At 40.8% G+C, this 23,521-nt stretch overlaps 1 protein-coding gene across 3 annotated transcripts; it reads right to left on the reverse strand.

The window, feature by feature from the left end:
• Positions 1-904: 904 nt before the first annotated feature.
• On the reverse strand, positions 905-22,776 carry PKM (pyruvate kinase M1/2). 3 transcript variants are annotated; one of them, XR_015946770.1, is made up of 11 exons: positions 22,729-22,776; positions 17,494-17,654; positions 16,501-16,592; positions 12,843-12,974; positions 12,126-12,312; positions 11,546-11,816; positions 10,791-10,941; positions 9,849-10,001; positions 5,523-6,380; positions 2,311-2,492; positions 905-2,030 (listed from the first exon to the last, which is right to left on the reverse strand). XR_015946770.1 is itself a non-coding variant. In XM_035130748.3 (11 exons), exons 2-11 carry the CDS (start codon positions 17,633-17,635, stop codon positions 1,924-1,926), a joined length of 1,584 nt encoding a protein of 527 aa, XP_034986639.1. In that variant the 5' UTR covers positions 17,636-17,654; positions 22,729-22,776; the 3' UTR covers positions 905-1,923. The 3 variants fall into 3 exon arrangements, 2 of the variants coding, with proteins under 2 accessions (XP_034986639.1, XP_034986637.1); XM_035130748.3 differs by having other exon boundaries at positions 5,523-5,689; XM_035130746.3 differs by having other exon boundaries at positions 6,214-6,380.
• Positions 22,777-23,521: the final 745 nt, after the last annotated feature.

The following is a 23,521-nucleotide window of genomic DNA, read 5'->3' on the forward strand; positions in this document are numbered from 1 at the left end:
TCCAAACCCTAGTCAGTATAGTCATAACAGGATGATGGGAGTTCTTGTACAAACATGTGGAGGGCCACATTTGCTGTAATGTGCATCTGTCACGAGGCCTTATAATAAGATATAATTCTCAGGCACCTTGGTGATAATCTAGATCTGGGGTTCCCAACAAAATTTTCTAGAGGACCCCTCATCGAGCCGCTATTGTGACAAGGACCCCCATTAATTCCTAATCCTAAAATTAAAAAGTGAGAGCCAAATTAAGAGTCTTTTTATATTTTATATTTATATGTTTTTTACAGTTCTTCCTCTTCATCTGTAGGCCTTTGTCGTTTTAACGAACCACTTTTTAACCAACAGTCCATTTTTAACTACGCGAACTGTAGCTTCTGCGAAAAACAACGCTTTGTTTACAAACACTACTGTTTTGCAAAGAGGCAGCGCGCGCCAGGGAGGAGGGAGGGGAATGGAGAAGACAGGGTACCTGCGCAGTAGCGCACAAATGAAGCCAACGTGCGCAAAGCATCTTGGGGAGGTGAGCGTTAGTAGAATGCGAGCACTGCCTCTTTGCAAAACAGTAGTGTTTGTAAAGCGCCACCTAACGGCATACAGCAGAACTACTGCCTCTATCTAATTCTAGTTTTGCGCTAGACTCTGCTCATGCAGTAAACGGCCAAAACAAAAAATCTGTTATCATACGAAATATATTTAATATATTTTTTATTCTAATAGCATCTTGCGGACCCCTCTGGCATAGCTCGCGGACCTCTGGGGGTCCCCGGACCACCTGTTGGGAACCACTGATCTAGATTGAAAGAACAGCAGCTATTTTTTCTTACACATCAGAGTTTCAATGCATCAGGAGATAGGCAAGATGAAAAGAACCATTAAACCAGAAAAACAGAATATGCACAGATAGGTATGTGAGCTCTGCTTTATTGATGTACAAAGTTGTACTCTACAACCCGATACACCTGTTACAGTAGGTAAATCATCCTGATTTATAGAGGATAGTGCTCAGGAAACACGACTCAACTTGAACACAAAACACAACACTGCAACAGGCGCACAAGCAACTCCTAGCAGCTTGAGATGTGGGGAGTGCATCAGGTGAAATTTTTTTTACTGCACTGCTCAGCCCTTTAAAGTTCCATATGCAAAATATGCCATTTTCAGTTTTTATATCAAACCTGAAGCAAACTGTACCTGAGTAGACTCTGGGAGCAAAAGAACCCTGTAGACACTCATTTCCATTGCTATCCTGTAGCTGTGCTGGCAAATAAGATGTAGCAGCAAATTTTTAAAACCAGGTTTTCTGGAACTTCAAAGAACAAGCATGTGATGTTTTCTGTCACTACCTATTGGAGTGTACAGTTAAGATATCAAAGTGATCTGTGTTGTAGAGTTTCGGTTACAGTGTACCAAAAACCCCTGTATACCCACAGGGACACAGCAAGACTAGAGATGTTACAGAAAGGAGAGCTATGGCGGTCTATGTAGATCCTAATCCGGAGTGTTTGCGTGGAGACCAGATAGTACATAACTACAGAAAAGGGACTTTTGGGGTGGGAGAAAGGAACATGGCAGGTATTGCCACTGCATAAAATGCCTTACTAGTTGGATAAAAGCCCTCCTGTTTCTTTGGACTCCAGAGAGCCGAAGAAGAAACACTGGGCAGCCCAAGTTGTCATGCTAGACAATTTTACGCTGGTTCCCAACAAATAAGGCAGGACAGTTTGGGGAGGGGTTCTAATTATCAGAGAACTATTTCAAGTATTTCTAGACTTAGTCTCTCTTCCCCCAATTACTGCACTTGGTGGTTTTGGCAGCCTCTATCCACTCTACAGGCAAAGACAATATTGCAAGCAATTTGCTGATCTAATGCGAGGGGGAAGGTGGTGAGACAAAAGGAGGGTTGAGATCGCTGGGTTTGATTTATGGAACTGGCACAACACGCATGGTGTTGGTATAGCCGGAACCAGGACGCCATCCAGTGAGTACTATGACTAGATCACCAGTCTTGAAGAATCCACGAGCTTTACCTGGAAAGAAAAAGAAAGCAGTGAGAAAAAGGGTCCTAAAACGTATGATAAATTATAGAATTGCATAGCGATGGTTTTGGTAACATCTAACAACCCAAATTGACCAAGTTATTCTGAAACTAGTTAAAGCAACTGTAGCCTAAAATCTCATGTAAGGTTGTTCTAATACACCAAACTGTCAAATATTGGTTCAAAATGTTTCCAGCTGCCAGATAAAATTATTGTATGATTTTTTGAAGCTTCCACAGAGAGCAAAGGATATCAACATTTACCAACTTACCAACTTTCATGCCCACATTAACTCTGAGGTCAACATCCTCAGCCCAGGCATCATGGGTTGGCTCTTTGCACAGCACAGGGAAAATACCACGATACAGATGAGCCTGGCGTGCTGCCTGAGCATTACGGGTCACAGCAATGATGGGAGCACGTGGGCGGTACCTTGACACCAGGTGAGCAGATCTACAAAGGAGAACATTTTGGCAGGTTCAATTGACATCTCATCTAGATCACTGGGAGAGGCCATTTCAGTGTGTACAATGAATCCAGGTTACAAAGGAGTCAAGGCAGCTTCCAAGCAGAGACAATATACCAACTATTGATGTCTACATCACACTAGTCTCTAGAGTATATGGTACTATACTCCAAGTTCTGGATATATGGAAATACCCCCCAGACAATATTTAGCAAGTATAATCTCCTAGCACTGACAAATGCTATTATAATAAAAGGAAGGATGCATTTGAATTTTCAGCACAGTAAACAAACTTGTTAAGTCAGTAGCAAATAGGAAGCTCATTCAATTCTCCAAACATTTTAAGGGGGGGGGAATGTGCTTTGTTTGCTCCCTCCTGGGTGACAAAAGCAGCAGTGAAGAAGATACTTGGGCCCTGACAATAGAATAAAAGGCCAGGATAATGACAAGTTTTCCCTAAGGAAATATTTCCAAATACATTAATTAAGCTAGTTTGCATAAGAAAGTGGGTGTGCTTGAGTTTGCCTGCAAGTCTTGGAAAACTAATGACATACATTACTAAACCACCACCACTGTGCCTTATGCTAGTCAGGATCAGATTCTGCATTTCAAAAAGTTCATTTTTTTTAAAAAAAAGGAAGCAACCCATAGGAATTATTTGGTCCACAAAGCTACTTACACTGTATGACAACATCTCTAGCTATTTTAATTAGTTTGTAAATTTTCTCAGTTCTTCTAAGAGCTCAGTGTGCTATTTGCTAAGGGATCATCACTTTTTAAATTTTTTTTAGGGTAGGGATCATCATTTTGAACAGAACAGGGACCATGTAGTAAATGCTTGAAATGGGGAAGAAATGCAAACTAAACCACCACACTACTCAGAAATGGAGTAAGAAGTACTATTGTTTTTACTTCTCTTTAGAAAGCTACCAAAAGGTTGTATCCCAAGATTTAAGATGTGTGCATTATAGTTTCAACAGGCCCCATATTCTCATTGCTGCACCATGACTAACAAATCTAAACAGAAAAACTGTCTTAGAACACTTTTTGTAAAGCAACAAACTGAAATTCAACTATTTGATATTCACAAATGCAAGCTAACAGTATCAGAAACCTTTAAGCAGTACTATTAGAAGGAAAGTCTAATTTAGCTCTGGATTTTGTTTCAAGTTCAGATTTCTTCAGAAAGGTCAGGCATGAGGCTGGGAAGAACCCTTAACAAATATTAATATTAATAATAATATTTATTCAATATTAATAATATTAAATAATATAATAATATAATAATAATAATAGTAGTAATATCTGTGCAGAAATATCACTGCAGCACCATCTACAATGACCTATCACAGCGTGCACTTTGTTTCCCCTTTCACAGCCTATAATTGCGAGAACTAAATATACTGTACTGTATATGAAAGAAGCAAAGCAATGTCTTCCTTGAGCAACCTAGTGTTTCTGTGCAGTTGTTACTCCTTACATAATTTGGCATGAGAACTATGCACTGATCCTAGCTTCAATTAATATATATATTAAAGGTAAAGGTAAAGGGACCCCTGACCATTAGGTCCAGTCGTGACCGACTCTGGGGTTGCGCGCTCATCTCGCATTATTGGCCGAGGGAGCCGGCGTATAGCTTCCAGGTCATGTGGCCAGCATGACAAAGCCGCTTCTGGCAAACCAGAGCAGCACATGGAAACGCAGTTTACCTTCCCGCTGTAGCGGTTCCTATTTATCTACTTGCATTTTGACGTGCTTTCGAACTGCTAGGTTGGCAGGAGCTGGGACCAAGCAACGGGAGCTCACCCCGTCACAGGGATTCGAACCGCCAACCTTCTGATCAGCAAGCCCTAGGCTCAGTGGTTTAACCACAGCGCCACCTAGGTCCGCAATGTAGATATTACTGGTCTGATAAATGGCCACATACATTTACAATATAATTCCAGTATGTTGATAAACAAAACTGAACTCAAGTGAAAGTCTCATGCTGTCTGGTTCAGTTACAGAACATTCAGGCAGCCAGACACCAAGGAACCTTATATTCAAAGGCAAAACAGAAGCTACTTAGTATTGCGCAAAGCCTTTGATCTGCACGTTGACAAGACAACTGATTCAAGATGTGTCAAAAATATAGAATTAGTGTCAACCCCCCTTTAATGGGGCATACATATTTTCCTTTGTGCCAGAGAAATTCTAGTAGAGTAAGCCCACAACTTACATTCAATTTGTGCTTTACAAACACGGCAATTTTTATTTAACTCAAAGGGTGTGGGGTTCTGGGAAAAGTGACTTTGGCAATCCCAACTACCATTGAACCCAATGGGCTATGACTACATGTGATTTTGGCTTTAGGTGTGATCCCTGGAAAGCAACCACCGCGTTCAAGTTGTGGGCATACTGTATAGCAAAGGTTTTGTCATGTCTAGCGTAAAGCTCTGGACAGCTCGTGCCCAGCGTGTTTTAGGATTTTCTACACATATTTACCTTCTCTGTGCTTTAAGTTATTCCAAGGTTCTGCTCAATGGCAAAGATCCATAGAAAGCAATTTTAGGCACTGCATCCCAGTCTAATACTGACAGTATTTTCAGTTTACAGCTTCACTGCAAATTTAACTTTTTTAGTCCACCATGTATTTCAAATTTCATTTTTAGCTTGGGCTGGTTTTACATATAATTTGAGGTTTGCACTTTGATTTTGTTCTTGTTTTTACAACCTTGTTTCAGTATTAATTGCTCGCGGAGTGGAGTGGATCTGGATGTTGCTTTTAGTTTTTGCTATAAAAGTTATTTTAAATTAATTGCTTTAAGTTACCTTGAGACTTCCTTTGGAGAGACAATATAAAGGTTTAATGTGCAATTAACTACTCAGGTCCAGGTAAATCCAAGTAAGTAGCAATGTAACAGACACTCCTCCACACAGTCAATGAAAAATACAGTATTTGATTGGGACAGATGTTCATGTTGTGTGTTAAACACGTGAAGTCCATGTGACTTCTGCCAGAACCTTCCACCTCCTACCTTCCAGACTTGGTGAGTACGATAATGGCCCCACTGCAACACTTGAAGGAAGCTTCAACAGCGCCAACAGCGGCAGCTTCAGTGGGATCCCGATTCAGCGGGGCCAGCCGTCGGAGCTCTTCAAACAATTGCCTGTGAAAGATGGCTGCCTCTGCTTCGCGAGCAATCTATAAGGGCAACATGCGTTCGGAAGACAACATTCACATCTGTCATCACTAGCGGCATGAGTGAAGGTGGGGCCTGGACTTGGCAGAGTGCTTATATAGCAGCAAACCCAAATGAGCATCTAGTAATGCAATTGATGGGGAACTTCAGCCAAGAATACTGTTTGCGCACCCTCAACAAAAGCAAAATTAGCACATGCTATTTGGACTGCACCCACTGGGCACACACATTTCCCTTCTGAAGACAACATCTGCCATGTCACTCCCACTCCATTCTGCCAGAATCGTTACACTCATCCATGCGCAACTGCCAGTCACTCTTGCTCTGCTTCTACCTACCTCAAATCCTGCTTTGATAGAAGTTTGGTTTTGATAGAAGTTTGGTTTTGGAAGAATGCCGTGTGAGGAACAGGTTTTATCAAGTATAGGTTTGAAGCAGCTGCTTGCTTTTAAAACCTCTAGCCACTGTAGAATGAATTATGATTTACCTTACAAATCCTAGATGTGTACCTAATTCTGAACCCTACCTGCCAGACTCTGTCAAAACTATCACAGCTGGAGCTAAGCACTTAAAAGAGGCCTCCACAGCGCCTACAGCCATGGCATCAAGAGGGTCCCTGTTGTTAGCAGTGAGGCGGAAAAGTTCTTCAAACAGCTGGCGGTGATAGATTGCAGCCTCAGCCTCGCGAGCAATCTGTAGGCCAGAGTAAGAGGGAGGGAAGAAAAAAAGAGGAGCGACATAGAAAGGAAAGAAATTCACTAGAGTGATATGATAAAAGTTAATCTGCAAGGAGAGTTAATTGCTTATTTGTCAGTCATGCAAGATTAAAGGCAGGGTGGTGCAACTACCTGGTTTTCAAAGTTAAAATAATCACTAGAGTCATAATTTGGACATGATACAGGCCTAATTTAAGATAATCACAGATTAGTGGTCATCATGAAAAAGCCCTTAAGCGTCCTGCCTCAGAAATTAAACATGTTTCTTTATTCTGTCAAGCAGAGAAAGAAGACAGACGCCCCCGACTGTTAAGACCATGACTTCAATGTTCTGCTTCTGCAGGTCTGAGCACTGTTAAGATTATAGAAGCAGAATCACTACATCAATTAATTGGGTCCAAGTTTATAATCCTCAGTTTTTGGTAGCTAATGCCTCTATTAAGGCACTTCTATGGTTTGACTCCAGACAGTTTCATTCTTTTACTGCACTACCCTACCCTTTAATTAGAAATAAAATCTCACATTTGGCAATACAAGTCTCATGTATAATCGAGTAATAGTGTTAACTGGCAGGCAACATGCAGGATAATTGCTAATGTCCAGATTATTGGTTTATATGCCCCCCCATTGGGTTCAGATGGAACTTTCTTCTTGGGATTGAATCTTATGTACACTTATGTACACAATCTTATGTACACTTACTCAGGAATACCAGTGAATTCAATGTGCTTTCTACCAGCATATACAGGTTTACACTGTCATATTTCAATAGACGGCGCTACATGTGTCCTTACCAGCCAGAGACTTGCATAGCATTTTTAAAGCATGCAGACAGGTCTATGGAAGAATTATTGCATCTAGACAGTCTAGATAAGATCAGATGGAGTTAAGAGCATGGCATATTAAGGATACTTTCCTAGGACCACCTGTGCAAGAAGTGCAGTTTATTCCCATTCAACCAAATTAGGCAATATTAGGCATACTTTATAGGAGAGCAGTAGGTGAACATGAAAGAAAGTACAAAGCCAGAGAACCCATCATTATTTAGATGACCAGAATCAACAGAATGCTCAGTGTTGCATAGCTGCAGAGTGTTACTTGAGATCTTAAAACTCATGAGAATCAATGCAGTGTGGCACAACAGTAAGCCCTGGTTTTCATAGATTAAATGGCAAACCCAAGTCTTCAGCAGATGGAGGCTCACATGATTGAATGCTCCTCCATACAGAAGAAAAATTCATCCCACGTAGAAAACTGACGTTGGTGGAAATTGTTCTAGGTACAGTCCAGGAACAGGTTTACAACCCCATCTGTAAGAACTAGATCTCAGGCATATACCAAGCACCAAAAACAAGGAGCAACAAGTCTTGAACAAGATTCTGGGTTAGCAGTTATGTTATGTTAGATGCTTTGCACAACACAAAGCTGACTGATCTTTCTTCCCCCTCCTTTTATTTCCTATTTAAAGTATTGCTTTTTTCCCAGAAGGGCATCTGCCAAGCTATGTCAACATTTGTATGTCCAACATAATGGGAATCAAGAAGTTTGTTTGCACTAAACTTTGATTTAAAATCCCCCAGAATACTTAACGTCATTAGGGTAACATAAAAAGGCAAAACTGCTCTGAGAAGGCCAAGAGCGACCCAATAGTAAGTCCATTTCAGCATGTACTGGCTGAATCTTGCATGGAACACTCTTACAACCTTGTTGTACATTTCTCAAATGAGGTTTAAAATATAGCTTATAATTGGGAGGGGGTTAGGTTGTAGAATTATATGCATGTGTTCTTAAAAGGCATTCTTTACATATATTAATGACATGCATTAGTTTTTAAAGTAGCAGGGACAGGGTCTTGAACTTAACTTCTAATCTTTTCAATGTTCCAGGTTCAACTTCCTGGTATCCCATTTTTCTTAACTACTTCAGAAGAATGCATCAAGAACTACTAAGTCAGCCAGGGATCCTACATGCACAAATATGGTAGTGATCTCCATTACGAAAATTAAAGAAGAGTATTTGAACTCTACAGGAAAACCAGGTTCATCTTGGCATTTTGAAGACACTTTAATATGTAATTTTTGTAGCTGTAAAACAGCACCAACGAAACCCCCATTTGTTCAGACAGTCATGCTTCAAGCAAATAGCAAGGTATGAGTACAATGGCAAGATACCAAAGGGCAGTAAAGTCAACCCTTTCAATGAAAGGGAGTTCAAGATGGCTAGCAATCAGGCTGCATTACAACACAACCATGCTTATCTGCCACCAGCTCACAGGAACTGGTTCCCTCAACTGCTTGACAGTATGTACCAGGTTACATAAGGATGAGCAAAGAGGTAGTTAGCATAAGCATACTATTATGTGAGAGTTGTTTGGAGTAAGCTAGCTAACCTGAACTGCAGCTCTCAAACTAGTAGGTTATCAAGACTGTAATTCACAGCAGACAGTCAACACAATCAGTACTTTAATTCTGGCACAAAGTGCCATGTTGTCAATGAGAAACTGGAGAATTCCAAAAGCAGAGCAAAGAGTTTTCTGGCAGTTTAAACATGTAAAAAGTGTCAAGTCATGCACTTAAAAAAAATTAAACGCTGTTCCAAGGGCACAACTGTTGTGCATAAAACAATTGTGCTGGCAGTAAACTGTCGCAGTCCAATCCCAAAGGGTGAATCACAGAGTGTGAATCAGACGTTCGTTTCCCTCCAGGATGAGATTGGGAGTGGGCCTTGAGCTCTCACTCTTTCCCCAAGGCCTCTTACAGAACTTAAAATATAGGATGGTCCCCAATTCACAAGTTCTCTTACCTATGAGGAGTGAAACAGAACATACTCCAGGCCCACTCCTGATTTGTCTCGGCTTTGATCTAATATTTGTATTCTGCTTTTCCAACAACAAATGTTGAACTCAAAGCAGCTCACAACAATCACAGTAGCATTAAAAAAAAACCCAAGCATTGCAATCACTATAATATCTAACACAGCAGTATATAAATAAACCAAACAACAAATTCATCAAAACAATACAATTAAATAATTGGAATCCCAGATACAGTATCTGAAGTTGTCTCAAAATACAATATACACTAAGTTGGACAATTTCAGACACACTTCAGTAGGAAGGAACCCACCTAAGGCTGTAAAAACTAATCACTACAGTTCAGAATTTGTTCCACTTGCCTTTGCATAATGAAAGTTTTATACTTTCAGCCAGTGCATGAAAGCACTTTGTGTTTCACTGCCATTAAAGAAGTCTATGGCAGCCTGAGGGACCTATGGCATATAGGAAACTATAGTGAGAAAACAGCCACGTCATGTATAAAACATTAAGCTAGCCACCAGACTTGGGTGGTATTTGAGCAGATGGGAAATTGGGTAACAGGGCATAAGCAGTGCTAATATTTCTAGGTATACAAGTACTGTCTTTTAACATCAAATGGTTATCACTTACAAGATGCTGCATGCGGACAGCCTCCAGAGGATAGTCTCCTTTGGCAGTCTCTCCAGAAAGCATGATACAGTCAGCTCCATCCAGGACAGCGTTAGCTACATCACTCCCTTCTGCACGTGTTGGCCGTGGTTTCTTAATCATGCTCTCTAACATCTAATGAGACAAAGTGAAGTTAATAGGTTTCACTGCGAGATAATCATCTTATTTACATAAAACTTGAAACGCTTTGTTTCTGTACTGTTCATCACGGCAGAATCCTTGGTAACCATGCCAGCATTATAAAATCCAGATGTTAAAGACATGTTAAGAAATTAAAAGAAACTGCAATGAAGAACAAACTCCTTGGGACTGGCTTCTAATGAAACACGTACAGTACACGATAGCACTATAGGAACATGATTTCTTGCTTGCAGTTATTTTGGTATCCAAACTCACATTAGTTCATAGTATTCATATACGGTACAGCCTGTATATGAACAATTTCTATGACGTTTAATCACAGAATGTCCTGTAACAAAAATGCAAACCGATCAAATCTCAATTCTGCTTGCTCAAAGACTTGTCAAAATGATGTGTTATGTTTACTAAACCACACATTTAAGTTTTTTCAACTAACTTGTTTAAAACAAGCAGGGGGATACAATGATGCACTACACTATGTATTTAGTAATTGTAACTACTCCAATTATTATTATAGCTATAGCCTCCATTTTTAAACCATTTTTACAACTAGACTGTTGCAGTACCCGTAAGAATTCTGATTAAGATTTCCAAGAAGCATTCTTCAAGCTGTGTTGGATCCAATCAGAGATGTGGAATCGACCTGAGCATTTTAGACTAACATTTTCCATGTTTACTTATTGCGACAGAAGGTATCATTTCAAAGCATAACGTAATTCAGGTTTCACATAGCCCATTCAGAGTCAACTTTTCTTTGAGTACCTGAGTAGCACAGATGATTGGCTTGCCAGCCCTGTTGCATCGACCAATCATCATTTTCTGGGCAAGGAAGACTTTTTCAGCAGGAATCTCAATACCAAGATCACCACGAGCTACCATGATGCCATCACTAGCTTCCATGATCTCATCAAACCTGAAATGCACAAAAGACAAAATTATTTCTTGTAAAAGTGATACTGGAGGTGCAAGGGGGTCAGAGTCAAAATGCCTATCTACCTTATACTGTATGGAGTTTCCAGAATAATGTAGCACACCAAAAAGACACATTGTCCCACATATCAAGAGAAAGAAGTCACTGACAAGCCCACTTCCGGAGAAGGATCTACTACCTTGTATTTAAGCACTGAATTTCACAATCTGCATCCTTCACAGCGTACTGTCGACATTTGACAGCAAGTACAGAGCTCCTGCCAACCTAGCAGTTCGAAAGCACATCAAAGTGCAAGTAGATAAATAGGCATCGCTACAGCAGGAAGGTAAACGGCGTTTCCATGTGCTGCTCTGGTTCGCCAGAAGCGGCTTTGTCATGTTGGCCACATGACCTGGAAGCTGTACGCCGGCTCCCTTGGCCAATAATGCAAGATGCGCACCACAACCCCAGAGTCGGTCATGCCTGGACCTAATGTCAGGGGTCCCTTTACCTTTACAGAGCTACTGACCCATTTAGGAGGTGCAATCTAGCATGCAGCTCACTTTTCAAGAAACATATTTAATAACAAATTAAATAACCAACTTACCTACGTACACCCTCATGGTTTTCTATCTTGCTAATGATCTTGATATTCTTTCCCTTTTCTCCCAGCACCTTCCTGACAGCATGAACATCAGATGCCTTTCGGATGAAGGAAGCAAACACCATGTCTACATCTTGCTCCACACCAAATTTTAGATCCTGGATGTCCTTCTCAGAAACAGCAGGAAGGTCTACTGCAGCCCCTGGCAGATTTACACCTTTCTTGCTGCCTAGCAGCCCACCATTTTCAACTTCAGTGATGACAAAATCAGCACCTGCACAGAGTTCCAAGAATCAGCATTATAACTCAAAATAACTCATTACCACAATAATTTCCACAATATAACTCATTTCCACAATAATTATCCCCTTGTGTCCACAATAATTATCCCCAATTTATTTCCTAATCTGATCTGTCAAGATGCAGACACCTGGTTTCTTCATATCAGTTTATAATATGCTGGAAGCAATTACATTTATGCAGTTTCTAAATATCACACTGTTATAGCAAGTAGCATCACCACATAAACATGTATTCCTATTTAAGGTATGGCCACAATAACAAGAATGCCTTCCAAACACACCTTTCTCCTTAACTTGCAGGGAAATGAGTCCATCATCCACATAGATCTTGCTACCAATATCAACAACTTTGATGAGATTTTTGTAGTCCACCCAAAGTGTATTCTCATCGCATTTCTCCATAAAGGCATTGTCCAGGGTCAATTTCAAAGTTGCACCTTTCTTAAGCTCCACTTCTGCTGTACCACTCTGGAAGGACAAACAACTGTTACTGGCACTGCCAAAGAATATCCACTTCCCTCAGAATTAAGTCATCCTGACTGCTGCCACAATCTAAATCAGGCATAGGCAACCTTGGCTCTCCAGATGTTTTGGAACTACAACTCCCATGATCCCTTACCACTGGTCCCTGTTAGCTAGGGATCATGGGAGTTGTAGTTCCAAAACATCTGGAATGCCCTCTGGCAGGTGACTCTTGTTGGATTTGTGGAGAAGACTATATCCCGGCCTGATTTAGAATGAACTTTGTGTTCTAAATACAGTTGTGTGTTATGGTTTTAGATGGGTTGGAAATGAACTGTTCTATTCTCCTTTGCCTACCAGTGTTTGATTGGTACCCCTAACTATAGATCCTTGCATAGAGCAGCAGACTGCACAATATTATGAGAAACTGCAGCATTGTCCTCTGGGAGTCTATTACTGATGTTTATTGGAAGGGAGTGATCTCACCTGTTACAATGAGTAATAAGACAAAGAACAAAACAGTGCAACACACTTACCCCCTTGATGAGTCCAGTTCGAATTTCAGGTCCCTTAGTATCCAGTGCAACAGCAACAGGTCTGTACGAAATAGGATCAGAAGCAAAGCTCTCGGTAGCTTCTCGAACGTTCTTGATTGTTCCTGCATGGTACTAATACAGAAGACACAATGGTTACAGAACAGAAATAATCACTTACCATGACACAGAGCTGGCTGCCTTAGGTCTGGCTAACAAAATGCAATGAACACTACATTTTGTATTGCCTGGGTTCTGTGTCTAGAAGCTGGGCAATTATATAGATTAATTATTACGGTAATATATCCTATAACTTTTACTGCCATCTTGTCAAATATGATAAAGAACAATTTCTAGCGCAGGCAAATATGGCCTGACTTCCACCATTTTTTTTGAAAACTTACCACAATATAGGAGATTCTCAACTTTTACATGTGTTACAGTTACATTCCAGGGATAGTGCATAAACCAAAACTGTGTATAGTCAAAACACACCGGATTTTTTACCCTTAAGTTGCCAAGTGCTTGACGATTTGAACTTTAGAAAAAAGACGGCAGTGGACGGTTGCGAGGAATCCCCAATTTCTTGAAGCATGGGAACCCAAATAAAAAATTCTTTAGACGATTTGGCATAACATTCGGTTTGATTGATATATATATGTGTATAATTTGAAATAATGAATGTGATATAATTGGTTTTAATTGGAAAATTAATAAAATATATTTTTTTAAAAAAATAAGTTGCTAAGTGCTTAAAGCTGAATGCACAGAAGTTAAAATGCAAGTTGCGAGTTACAAACTCAGTTTGTTTCATCCATTGCTCAATGATAGCAATGTATCAGAGACAGATACAGCCAACTGCAAATGAAGTTAGGTATATGCTGGTCTATGACTGTAATAAAGATCTGATTGATTGATTGGAGTTAGGTGGTAACCAAGCTCTCATCTTCAACTAGCACCAGAATTATCAGTTCCACCGGGCTCTGCTGAAAACAGCCTTCAACTCTAGTCAAAGTCAGATTAGCTGAATCCTCACTAACAGATAGGTTTCAGTTCACAGATTAGCCTATGAAAACTGTTTGCTTATCTTGATCAAACAGCAATAGAACACAGGCAAAGTTTGCAATCAAGGTTATGCAAACTTTTACTGTTACAGCTATTGAAAGAGAGCAGCAAGGTACCATGCCAAATATTAAGTTTCTGCAGGAAAAAAACGTGAAAAGTGGCTAACTAGCTTATTTGATCACCATACAGAACAGCAGTTTAACTAATCAGCATTAAAACAGTTTCAGAAAATAAGTACTGTAATTGCATTAACAGTGGGACATTAGGATCCCATGTGAAACTTTAGTAAGAAGACAGTAGTGTGTTTGCTCCTGAACCCAGCTTTCAGCTACTACCGCCTAGTAGCTCTTTGAAGGCAAAGAGTTCAATAGACTAGTTGCAGTTAATCTACATATGGTCTTGGAGGATGCTGATTATTTAGACCCATTACACTCTGGGTTCAGATCAGGTTTGGGGACTAAATCTCACTCTGTTGCCAGATGGGTGCCTTTCATGAAACGGAGTGTGATCTGCTACTCTTGCTTGCTTTTCACAGCAGCTTTTGATACCATCAACCATGGCACCCTCCACAACAGTCTCCATTGCTTGGGAGGCACTGTGTTAGCTGAAAGGCTGGTGTCAGAGAGCAGTTGGTGATTGTTTCTGACTCCCAGACAGTAGTCCTGTGGGCTGCCACAGTGAACCATCTTGTCCCAAACATTCTTCAATATCTATATAAAGCCACTGGGAGGAGGCATTAGGGGATTTGGAGCATGGTACCATCAATATACTGATGATAGCCAGCTTTATTTCTGTTAATAGGTACTCAGATGAGGGAACTCCTTCCTCCACTTTTTTTTTTTGCAGCTTTAGGTCATGTGCCAACTACAACTGTTGCTGGAACAGGATAGCCTAGTTACAGGAACACATGCACTGACCTCGAGATTGGACTATTGCAACACACTCCAAGGTGGGGCTGCCTCCAAGGCTGGTATGGAAGCTGCATGGTACAAAATGCAGCAGCTAGATTACCAAGTGAAGCATCCTACCATCCTAACACCTGTGCTAGAGATTGCACTGACCATCACCCTGCTAGCAAGCAAAGTCTAAGGTTTTGTCATTAATTCATAAAACCCTAAACTACTTAAGACCAAGCAATCTGAAAGAACACCTTCTCCCATATAGAACTTGAGAAGCAAGCCTATTGGGTCAATCTTGCAGAATTTTGATGTACAAGGCAGCCTTCTCCAAAGTGGCCCACTTTGTAAAATGATTCTCCCACTAAGATATGGCACACACCTACTGTGGTGAGCTTCCACTGCCTGTTAAAAGCATACCTATTATATTTAAAAATGGAGGCTGGTATAGAAATTTAATAATAATACCACCAATAAGACTTATTTGCACATACTGGTGTGTGGGGGGGTGTGTGTAAGTAAAAATGACCACTTATAATTCATCACATAGTTTCTAAAATAATAAAAATCTAGGGGTGTTGTTGTATTTTATGCACATTCAACATGATGCCTTTTAAAGAGAAGACCAACAGAAGATGCCAAAACACTTTGCAGCTTGACCTTTCAAAGAGTTAACAGCAGCCAGCCCAAAGGCATTCAGGTGGCCTTTAAGGAAAGTTGCAGTTGGGAATGGGAGCCAGAGAGCCTCCCACCCTGTAGCAAAAGTGAGAAGGCTGCTTTATTTATAGAAGAGGGGTTGCCTTCTACTACAAGTTACTTGCAATTCTTGTGACCTTAAGCACTCTGCTTTTAAAGTGCCAGAATCCTATTAACATAATTCTATTCCCAAATCTTACTTGGCAAGCCTTGCAAACTTGCTGTATCTTACCAGACTGGCAACTCCATTTCAGTTGTATCTAACTGGCTCCCTGCAGATCTCATAATTTTGCAGGGAAGTAACTAGAACATATCCTAAAAAGAGTGATGCTGGTTAAATTTTCTTAATATAGGTACTGCTATAACCTGAATAAAGGAGCACCAGCTTCAAATGACCACTCCTAACAGGAGATGTTTGTAGCTACAAGGGTGAACATGTTTCAAGATCTTGGTTGGAAGTCAGGCATGCATCAGCAGTATCTGGTAACAGAGGAGTGACCTTTAACAGGTGAACTTTCAGTGAATACTGGACACGCTGTACTTGTAACAGGCATCTTTTTTGAGATCCAGCCTCTGACATTTGCTCTGTATCTCCAAAGTCTGCACAGTGGCTGCATGGACACAGTTCCATATTCAAGATAGCCACAATCTTCTTGGAGAAACTATTTTGTTAACTCATTTCATCATTTTGCTTTCCAGCTACATGCAGTTTTAATTGTTCATTTAAGGTTTGGACTACCACATTTATCTGAAAGTAGAAGACCAACAAGAAAATGTATTTTACCAGCCTTTGAACAAGTACTCAGTAGCACTTTTAGATATACAAACCTCTTAGCGTCCATATTTGTTGGAATGCTTGGTTTAAAGTGTGTGTGGGTTTTTTAACATCAAACTGGATAAATGAGGCCTCAAGTCTTTAGTCCCAAGGCAAAACTTAGGATTGACCTAATGAGAACAGTTCTTTCTCAAGTGAGTGCAATATTTGCCCTCAAATCTGCTCTTACCTCATGGGTTCCATGAGAGAAGTTGAGACGGGCAACATTCATTCCAGATTTAATCATTTCTTTTAGCGTTTCCACTGACCGAGAAGCCGGGCCTAGAGATTTGAAAATGAAGTTTCTTTAGCATATGCCAGTTAATAGTTACAAGTCTAAGGGTGGTATCCAACTAAGTCATACTTAGAGCAGATCCACTGAAAGCATTGCTAACTGAGTATTAAAGTCCAGATAACTGTCCAGAGCTACTTAAGACTATTCTACTACTCTACGCCTTTGTCTTCTTGTCTGCAAAATAACTGTTTAAGCTATTATTAAACAATAATAGGCTAGAGGCTAGAAATGTGCATTTAAGTCTTAAAAACATGAAAAAAACCTATGTTTAGCCTCCTAGCTAGTACTGTATAACATGAAGAAGGGCACACAGCCAAAATGAACACGTTTATTCAGAAAGCCTCTCAACTAACTATTAAAATATTCATAGCAGGCATAAAATGTTTATCATTTGTTGTTTGCTCCCCTTGGCTCCTTTGGAAGAGTGGGATATAAATGTAGTAAGTAAGTTGGCCACAGCATACAGGGTTTTACTTCCTTAATCTTGTGCAGGGCAAAGGTGAGGCTGTTCATACACAGCCAAGTACCTGACTTAACTCCCATCTCCTAGTTTGCTAGCTACATTCATTACTTTTTCACTTCTCACTAATACTGCTAGAAGGAATACACATAAATTATCTAGTGGAAAATATGCTCATTTTTATAGCAGCGGTTATTGTGGTTGTTGTTACTTGCCTTCCATACATATCTTGAGATGTACAAAATATAATAAAAACAACTAATATGAAGATATATTTGTATTCCAGTATTTATCTGAAAGCTTTCAAAATTTTACTCAGGTAGGTGACTGACTTAGCCGATATGTAAAGTAGGCTAGGAAAAACCATAAGGTGTCAGAGCAAATAGTGTTCAAAATTTACATTAAATTTGTGATTAAATTCCACTTACCAATTGTGCAGATAATGCCTGTGTTTCTTGCAGTGATTGGGGGAGAGTCAATGTCCAGACGGCACAAGTGTTCAAGGAATGTGTCTGCCATGGCAGCATGCAACTGCTGGGTCTGGATGAAAGCATCATGTTGTTTTGACATGGCTGCTGAGATTTGGTATCTAAAAATAATAATAAAGGAAATACATTTGCCTGACCTTGCAGCAATCAACTGAACATGTTTCCCATTTAATACAATTCCAGATTGGCAAAAGAGACAGACTGCCATGAAGAAACAGGCTGAGGTCTGTCTCAACCAGCAAATTGACTTACTCCTATGCAGTTTTGTGTGTATATAAACCACACATATGCACAACATTGCATTAATGAGTGTTCAACCAAGGAGGGAGCAACTTGAGTGTTTGCTGCTCCTTATTCTCATAAAAGGGGCACATTATTGCGTACACTTATTTAACTAATGTTTAGGAACTGCCAAACATATAATGGATTAATCTAAATAGAAGTTTAAAACTAACCCAATAAACCTGAACTAAATAGACTTACACTTAATACTGCACTTTGGCAGCCAGCCTATATAAATAACTTGCAAACTTACACACATTTAACTTGTGTGCATAGCTAGCTAAATAAATAAATAAATAAGAAAGACAGGCATCCAGGAAAAAAGATCTACCCCTGAACTCAATGTGTTTTGACTATATAAGATCTTGGCTTCACATGCTATCCCTGGAACCAATGGTTGTCACTAGCAATGTGTTCTCAATATTGTGTTCAACAAGCTACAATGCAAGCACTTCCGATTTATACTAATTACTCTCAAAGAGTAGAACCTTTCCCCCTTTTTGTTGTATAGTTATTCCCAGCAGCTTTAGGCTATGTACATTAGCTCCACCCTTTCTGGTTAGGACCTCTGTAGTACGTGCAGCTTCCCTCGTAGTCAGAGCTTTAACTCATCAATTCAGCTTATTGCAAGCATCATTCTCCCTTCTCACCCCTCACCTTCCCTTTGAATAAGCCAATTCTCAAAGGAAATACAAGCTCTAGCCTCAGTGAAGATGCTGACTCACTTTCAAATTAACTGGAAGTATGTGTGGGGGGGGGGACAGGAAATAGCTGCTGCAATGGTGCAGACCAATGTCTTCCCAGCACAGGAAGATTCTTATGCAACCAGGTTCATATTTATACAACCTTTTGCAAATATCTATTTAAGCATTATTAAAATTGCACTCTTTCAGCTAAAACTTGCCCCAGCTCTTTACTAAATTGGTCTAGCTTAGTATTTTTCTCATGAGGTAAACTATCGTCCAGAAACTAGCATCTTGTTTCAGGGGAGGTTACCCTCTACTCCAATGACATCTTTTTGTAGGTCCGTACAGACAGTTTACATTGGGCTTCAAAAACCTTTGGCACAACACAGCAATGGGAAACAGTACTGTATTTAGAAACTTGGGACTGTTACTTTCCATTTACTGCAACATTTGGTACTGGCTCTACTTTTTCAATGCATGACACAAAACTAATGTTTTTTACATTTTTTTTCACATCTTATTTTACCTTGTGCACTTGTAATTTTATACTTTAATTTTTCAATAAAGAAATATAAAAGTTTGCACCTTCCCATACACAAGTAAACATATTATGCTGGCCCAACTGCAAAACCATTATATAAGCAATCCCTCTGAAAATTAGGAAGGTGGTCCTAGTACAATATGTTTACTAAATCCAGACATTAAAGCAGTCATTTGTGCAAGGAATGTGACATGATGCCTATCAATTACAATGTATGTTACAATTAGACATAAGGTAACTTTATAAAAACAATACAGACTAACAGTAAATTTCTTAATCCACATTTTCTTTTCTTGCCAAGCAAGCAGGAGACTATTATTTTAAAGTGAACAGGATTTGCCTAGACCTGAAAATTTTTTATGCCACTCCTACTCATAATAGGGCTTTTAAGCACTCTTCATTATTGCAGACTGAGGTGACCCCCCACCATCACATCTATCACCTAATTTAGAGAATCTAATTCTTAAAATCTTATCACATTTTATCTACCAGAAACTTAGTGGAATAAGCAGTATATAAATGCTTCCCTATAATCTGTACAAGACAGTAGCCTGACTGTGTTAGCATATTCCAATAGTTTTTGGAAATGTACCAATGCCAAAACACCAAACGCACACTTAAAAGTTACCCCAAATATCATTTTAAACTCTGATCCAACCAGGTTATCTGTAGTCTACAACTCTTAAGGTGATGGATTTCAATTTAGTGCAGATCAATTTTAAATGGAGGATCACATGGGCCGTCAACACAAAACAGAACAGATGAACAAGCAGGCAGGGCAATATAATCTCACTAACAAAGGCAGGCTTAATTATGTGATAAGCGTTAAACATAAGTATATTGTGAGCTGTTAGTGAGAACAGATAAGATTGGGATAACCCAGGGCAAGTGGTTAAATTTTTTTTAGCCCCATGCTATACTTTTTGCAAAAAGGTGGATCATCACTATTTTAAGAACACATGCACTATTCACTAAAAGATTTCTTTATCTAAAATATGCCTTTATCTAATCTCTATCAACTTCCAACATAATTTTTAAACTACCACTTAACTAGGATGTGCTGCTTTAATAGTCCTTCATTTTCAGAAAGGAAAGACTACTGTACTTTGCTGACCAAGTGAAATGAATGAATTTATTCCCAGTCAAAAGTGCAAGCCCTCAGCTAAATTTAGACACATTGGTTGTGCCATCATTGGCTGCATCATTTGCCTGAAGCTTTGTTGCGCACAGACACAGTAGTGGTGCTAGGCTGTTACTACAGTCTCATTCAAATCCTACGTGCCAGAAGTCACAGAATACTGCAGCAAGCCAAAAGCATCATGGAAAAGCTGAGTTCTTAATATGGCTGATTAAACATCTATAAACATATTTGAATAAAACAATTATAAACATATATAAAGCTACTGTCATTAATTCTGTTCCCTGAAAAGCAAAGCTCATTCCATATATGAGCGTTTCCAGTTTAAGTCATTTCTTGATTGAAAAGATTTGCACCAACTGCAGGTGTTCCAACTGGCCCTGGCAATGTAAGATGACTCAGCTACAGAGATTTCAAATAAATCATAGCCAAATAAAGGCCTACAGCACCATATTTTGCATACCAAAGCTTCTCCCCTCTGAACCATCGCCTTGTGGACATGTTTCTACACGATGGCAACAAATGTCAAGGGAAAGCTGCTACAGGTTAGACATAGGTTTGTACTAATTTATGATACAGAGAGAACATGTTAAACTGAAATAAATGGTTGTCCCCCTAGCTATTTATCTAAAAGTATTTCCAGCAGGCAGGCAGAACTGAAATAAGCAGCAACAACTTAGCTGGTTACTTGAATTTCCACTAACTGTGCTAATCGCTCAGTCATTTCCTTCTTCCAGTAAGTGAAAATTACATCACATCTGTAAAAATGCCCAGTGGGTTGCGCAGCTAGTAATGACTCCTCCCCTTCTAAATTTTCATGTCTCAGACAAATGGAAGCAATGTCACTTCACATCAAGATTTGCCTGAAGCATGGCTACTAAACAAATGAATACCTGCTGTTAGTAGCCAATTTGCGGACCTCTGTATAAAATACCATATAGATAAAGAACCTAATTCTGGCGTGGAAGCAGTATTGTGACTACTGGACAGCTTCCTAACCTTACCTATGTCAAACTGTTCTCTACAACTTCTGTGCCTATTCAACAACTGTTCTCATTCAGCACTATTTATTATTCTGAGAAATATTGATCACAAAAGCTGCAATTATTCATCCCCCACCAAACCAGTATGAAGGTGAAACTTGCTTCCAGATTTTTTTAAAAAACTGATATGCTATGGTTCCTTAGTTATGCCTCTTCCAAAAACCATCCCAGTATTGTCACAAAAGCAACAATAGGTGCAGGCAACCACACTGATGGAATCTCTTAGTATTTGTTCCTACTCCCGCAAGCGTGAAATGTTTGGCCTGCACAGAGCTGCTGCTGCTGCAATAGCCAAGGTCACCCTAGGGAAACGCCTCATGGTAGACTGTGCTCCCAAGGAAGTCTTGCCTGCTCTGCACTCTAAGGCATGTGGGAGTTAAAATACCACCTTAGGCAACTAGAGAAAAGCATCCTTACTGGAGAAGGTCAGAATAAGGCTGCAAATGCTACGCATGCCTTTTTTTTATGAGTAAGCACCATGGGGGTTGGTCCTTCTCAAGGGTAGACCCATTTTAAAACATGGGCAACCCGGGTCCATTTCAATGGACCTATTCTGCATACAACTTAGGCTACAACCCACTGTGATTTAGCAGCGTTTACCTCGCGCATAAACCTGCGTGGTACTGGGGTTAGATCCGGGAGGAAAGCAAAGAAAAGGGAAACTCTGATTGCCTTATCTGTGCGACCAGATAACGCTCATGAAACCAGGCCCTTCGCAATATGATAGCCCGGCCACAATTGGCACGCGGTGAAACTCGATGCCTCCCGCTTCCACCAGCAGAGAGGGTACCTGCTGGCGCGGGGGGGGGGCGAATCAGCAGCGCTCAAGGATGCGCAGAGGCGGCTTTGGAGGAGGGGGGGGGAGAAAGAGAGCGTGGAAAAAGAACGACGACGAGGAGGAAGTAAATCAGAGGGGGGTAGGAAGAGCGTGAAGAGATGGAGGAAGCCATGATGGGCACCTCGAAAAGTGCGCTCCCGCGTGCGCAGCACTCCTCCTTTCCCACCCACCCCCACGTGCGTGCTTCCCGGCCCTCTCTCATCCCCCCCGCGTTACTATGGAGACGGAAAGGAGGGGGCACTTTTGTGCCTCGCAAACCTCGGCGCCTCAGAAGCTCCCCCTCATTTTCCGGGGTTTCCTCTAGACAGTAGGCCGCGTGCCAAGCCATTACCTAACCGCCCTCAGGGGGTGTGCGGTGAATGCTCCCCGTTTGCTCGCAAGCCCAATACTGTAATGCTTTTTTTTTGGAGGGGGAGTATATATTATACGGCTTTAGTTGTTTTTTAAAATCATTAAATTGCCTTGAGTGAGGTGGCTATAAAGATTGAGAATATGTCGTAGGTGAATAAAAGCGGGGCAGAGAAGGAAGCGAGGCGCCGGGGAGAGGTTAGAGAGGCAGGGCTCTTCCTCACGCCTCTACAGGAGCTACGTGCAGCGGCCGATGGATAACCCGCCCCGCCCTACCCTTCCCATCTCATCAGCCTTACCTGCCCGGTTATCAAGCGTCAGTCACCTCTGAGAGTCTCGACCTCTCTGAGCAGCCAAGCTGCCGGGAACGGTGTTTAAGGTAGTTGTGAGGAAGGGCACATCACCGCCCCCACGATCCTTCCGCCGGTCGTCAGTCCTCCTTCGCCCTCCAATCCCGCGTAAAGATTCCGTAGTAGGCGGGACATCTGGACTTGTTTTTTTCTCCGTTTGGCGGACTCGTAAGATGCAGCGTGGTGGGAATCGACCGACAAGAAAAAATAACGGACCAATGGGGTAAGGGCCAGCCGTCGGGCACGCGGGCCCTGAATGGCAACGTTAGCTGCCGTTAAAGGGGAGGCGATGAAGCGGCTCTTAAAGGGGACGGCTTGCCGTGGGAATTGCCTCCGAGGAAAAACACGAGCCAGATTGTCGTGCTCCAGCCCATCAATTATATAGTTACTTCAGTTGCTGGCCTGGCACCCCGCTTTTCTTTGTAAAAATAAATTCAAACGGGGGGGGGGCGGGAACGTGTGGAGCACCCGATAATTAGCTGCAGTCAAGGATAAAGTTGTTCAGCCCCGCAGCAATTTAGATGCTCGTTATTGCAGTCTTCTTCTTTGGCGATCACTCGTATCCGAGTAAGATTGTCTTCCATAAACACGATTTTAACAATGGGTCCAGTTACAGGTAGGTAGCCGTGTTGGTCTGACGTAGTCAAAACAAAATAAAAAAATTCCTTCCAGCAGCACCTTAAAGACCAACTAAGTTTTTTATTTTGGTATGAGCTTTCGTGTATCTGAAGAAGTGTGCATG

This window comes from Zootoca vivipara, chromosome 13 (assembly GCF_965207765.1).
Source record: "Zootoca vivipara chromosome 13, rZooViv2.hap1.1, whole genome shotgun sequence".
Lineage (NCBI taxonomy): Eukaryota > Metazoa > Chordata > Lepidosauria > Squamata > Lacertidae > Zootoca > Zootoca vivipara.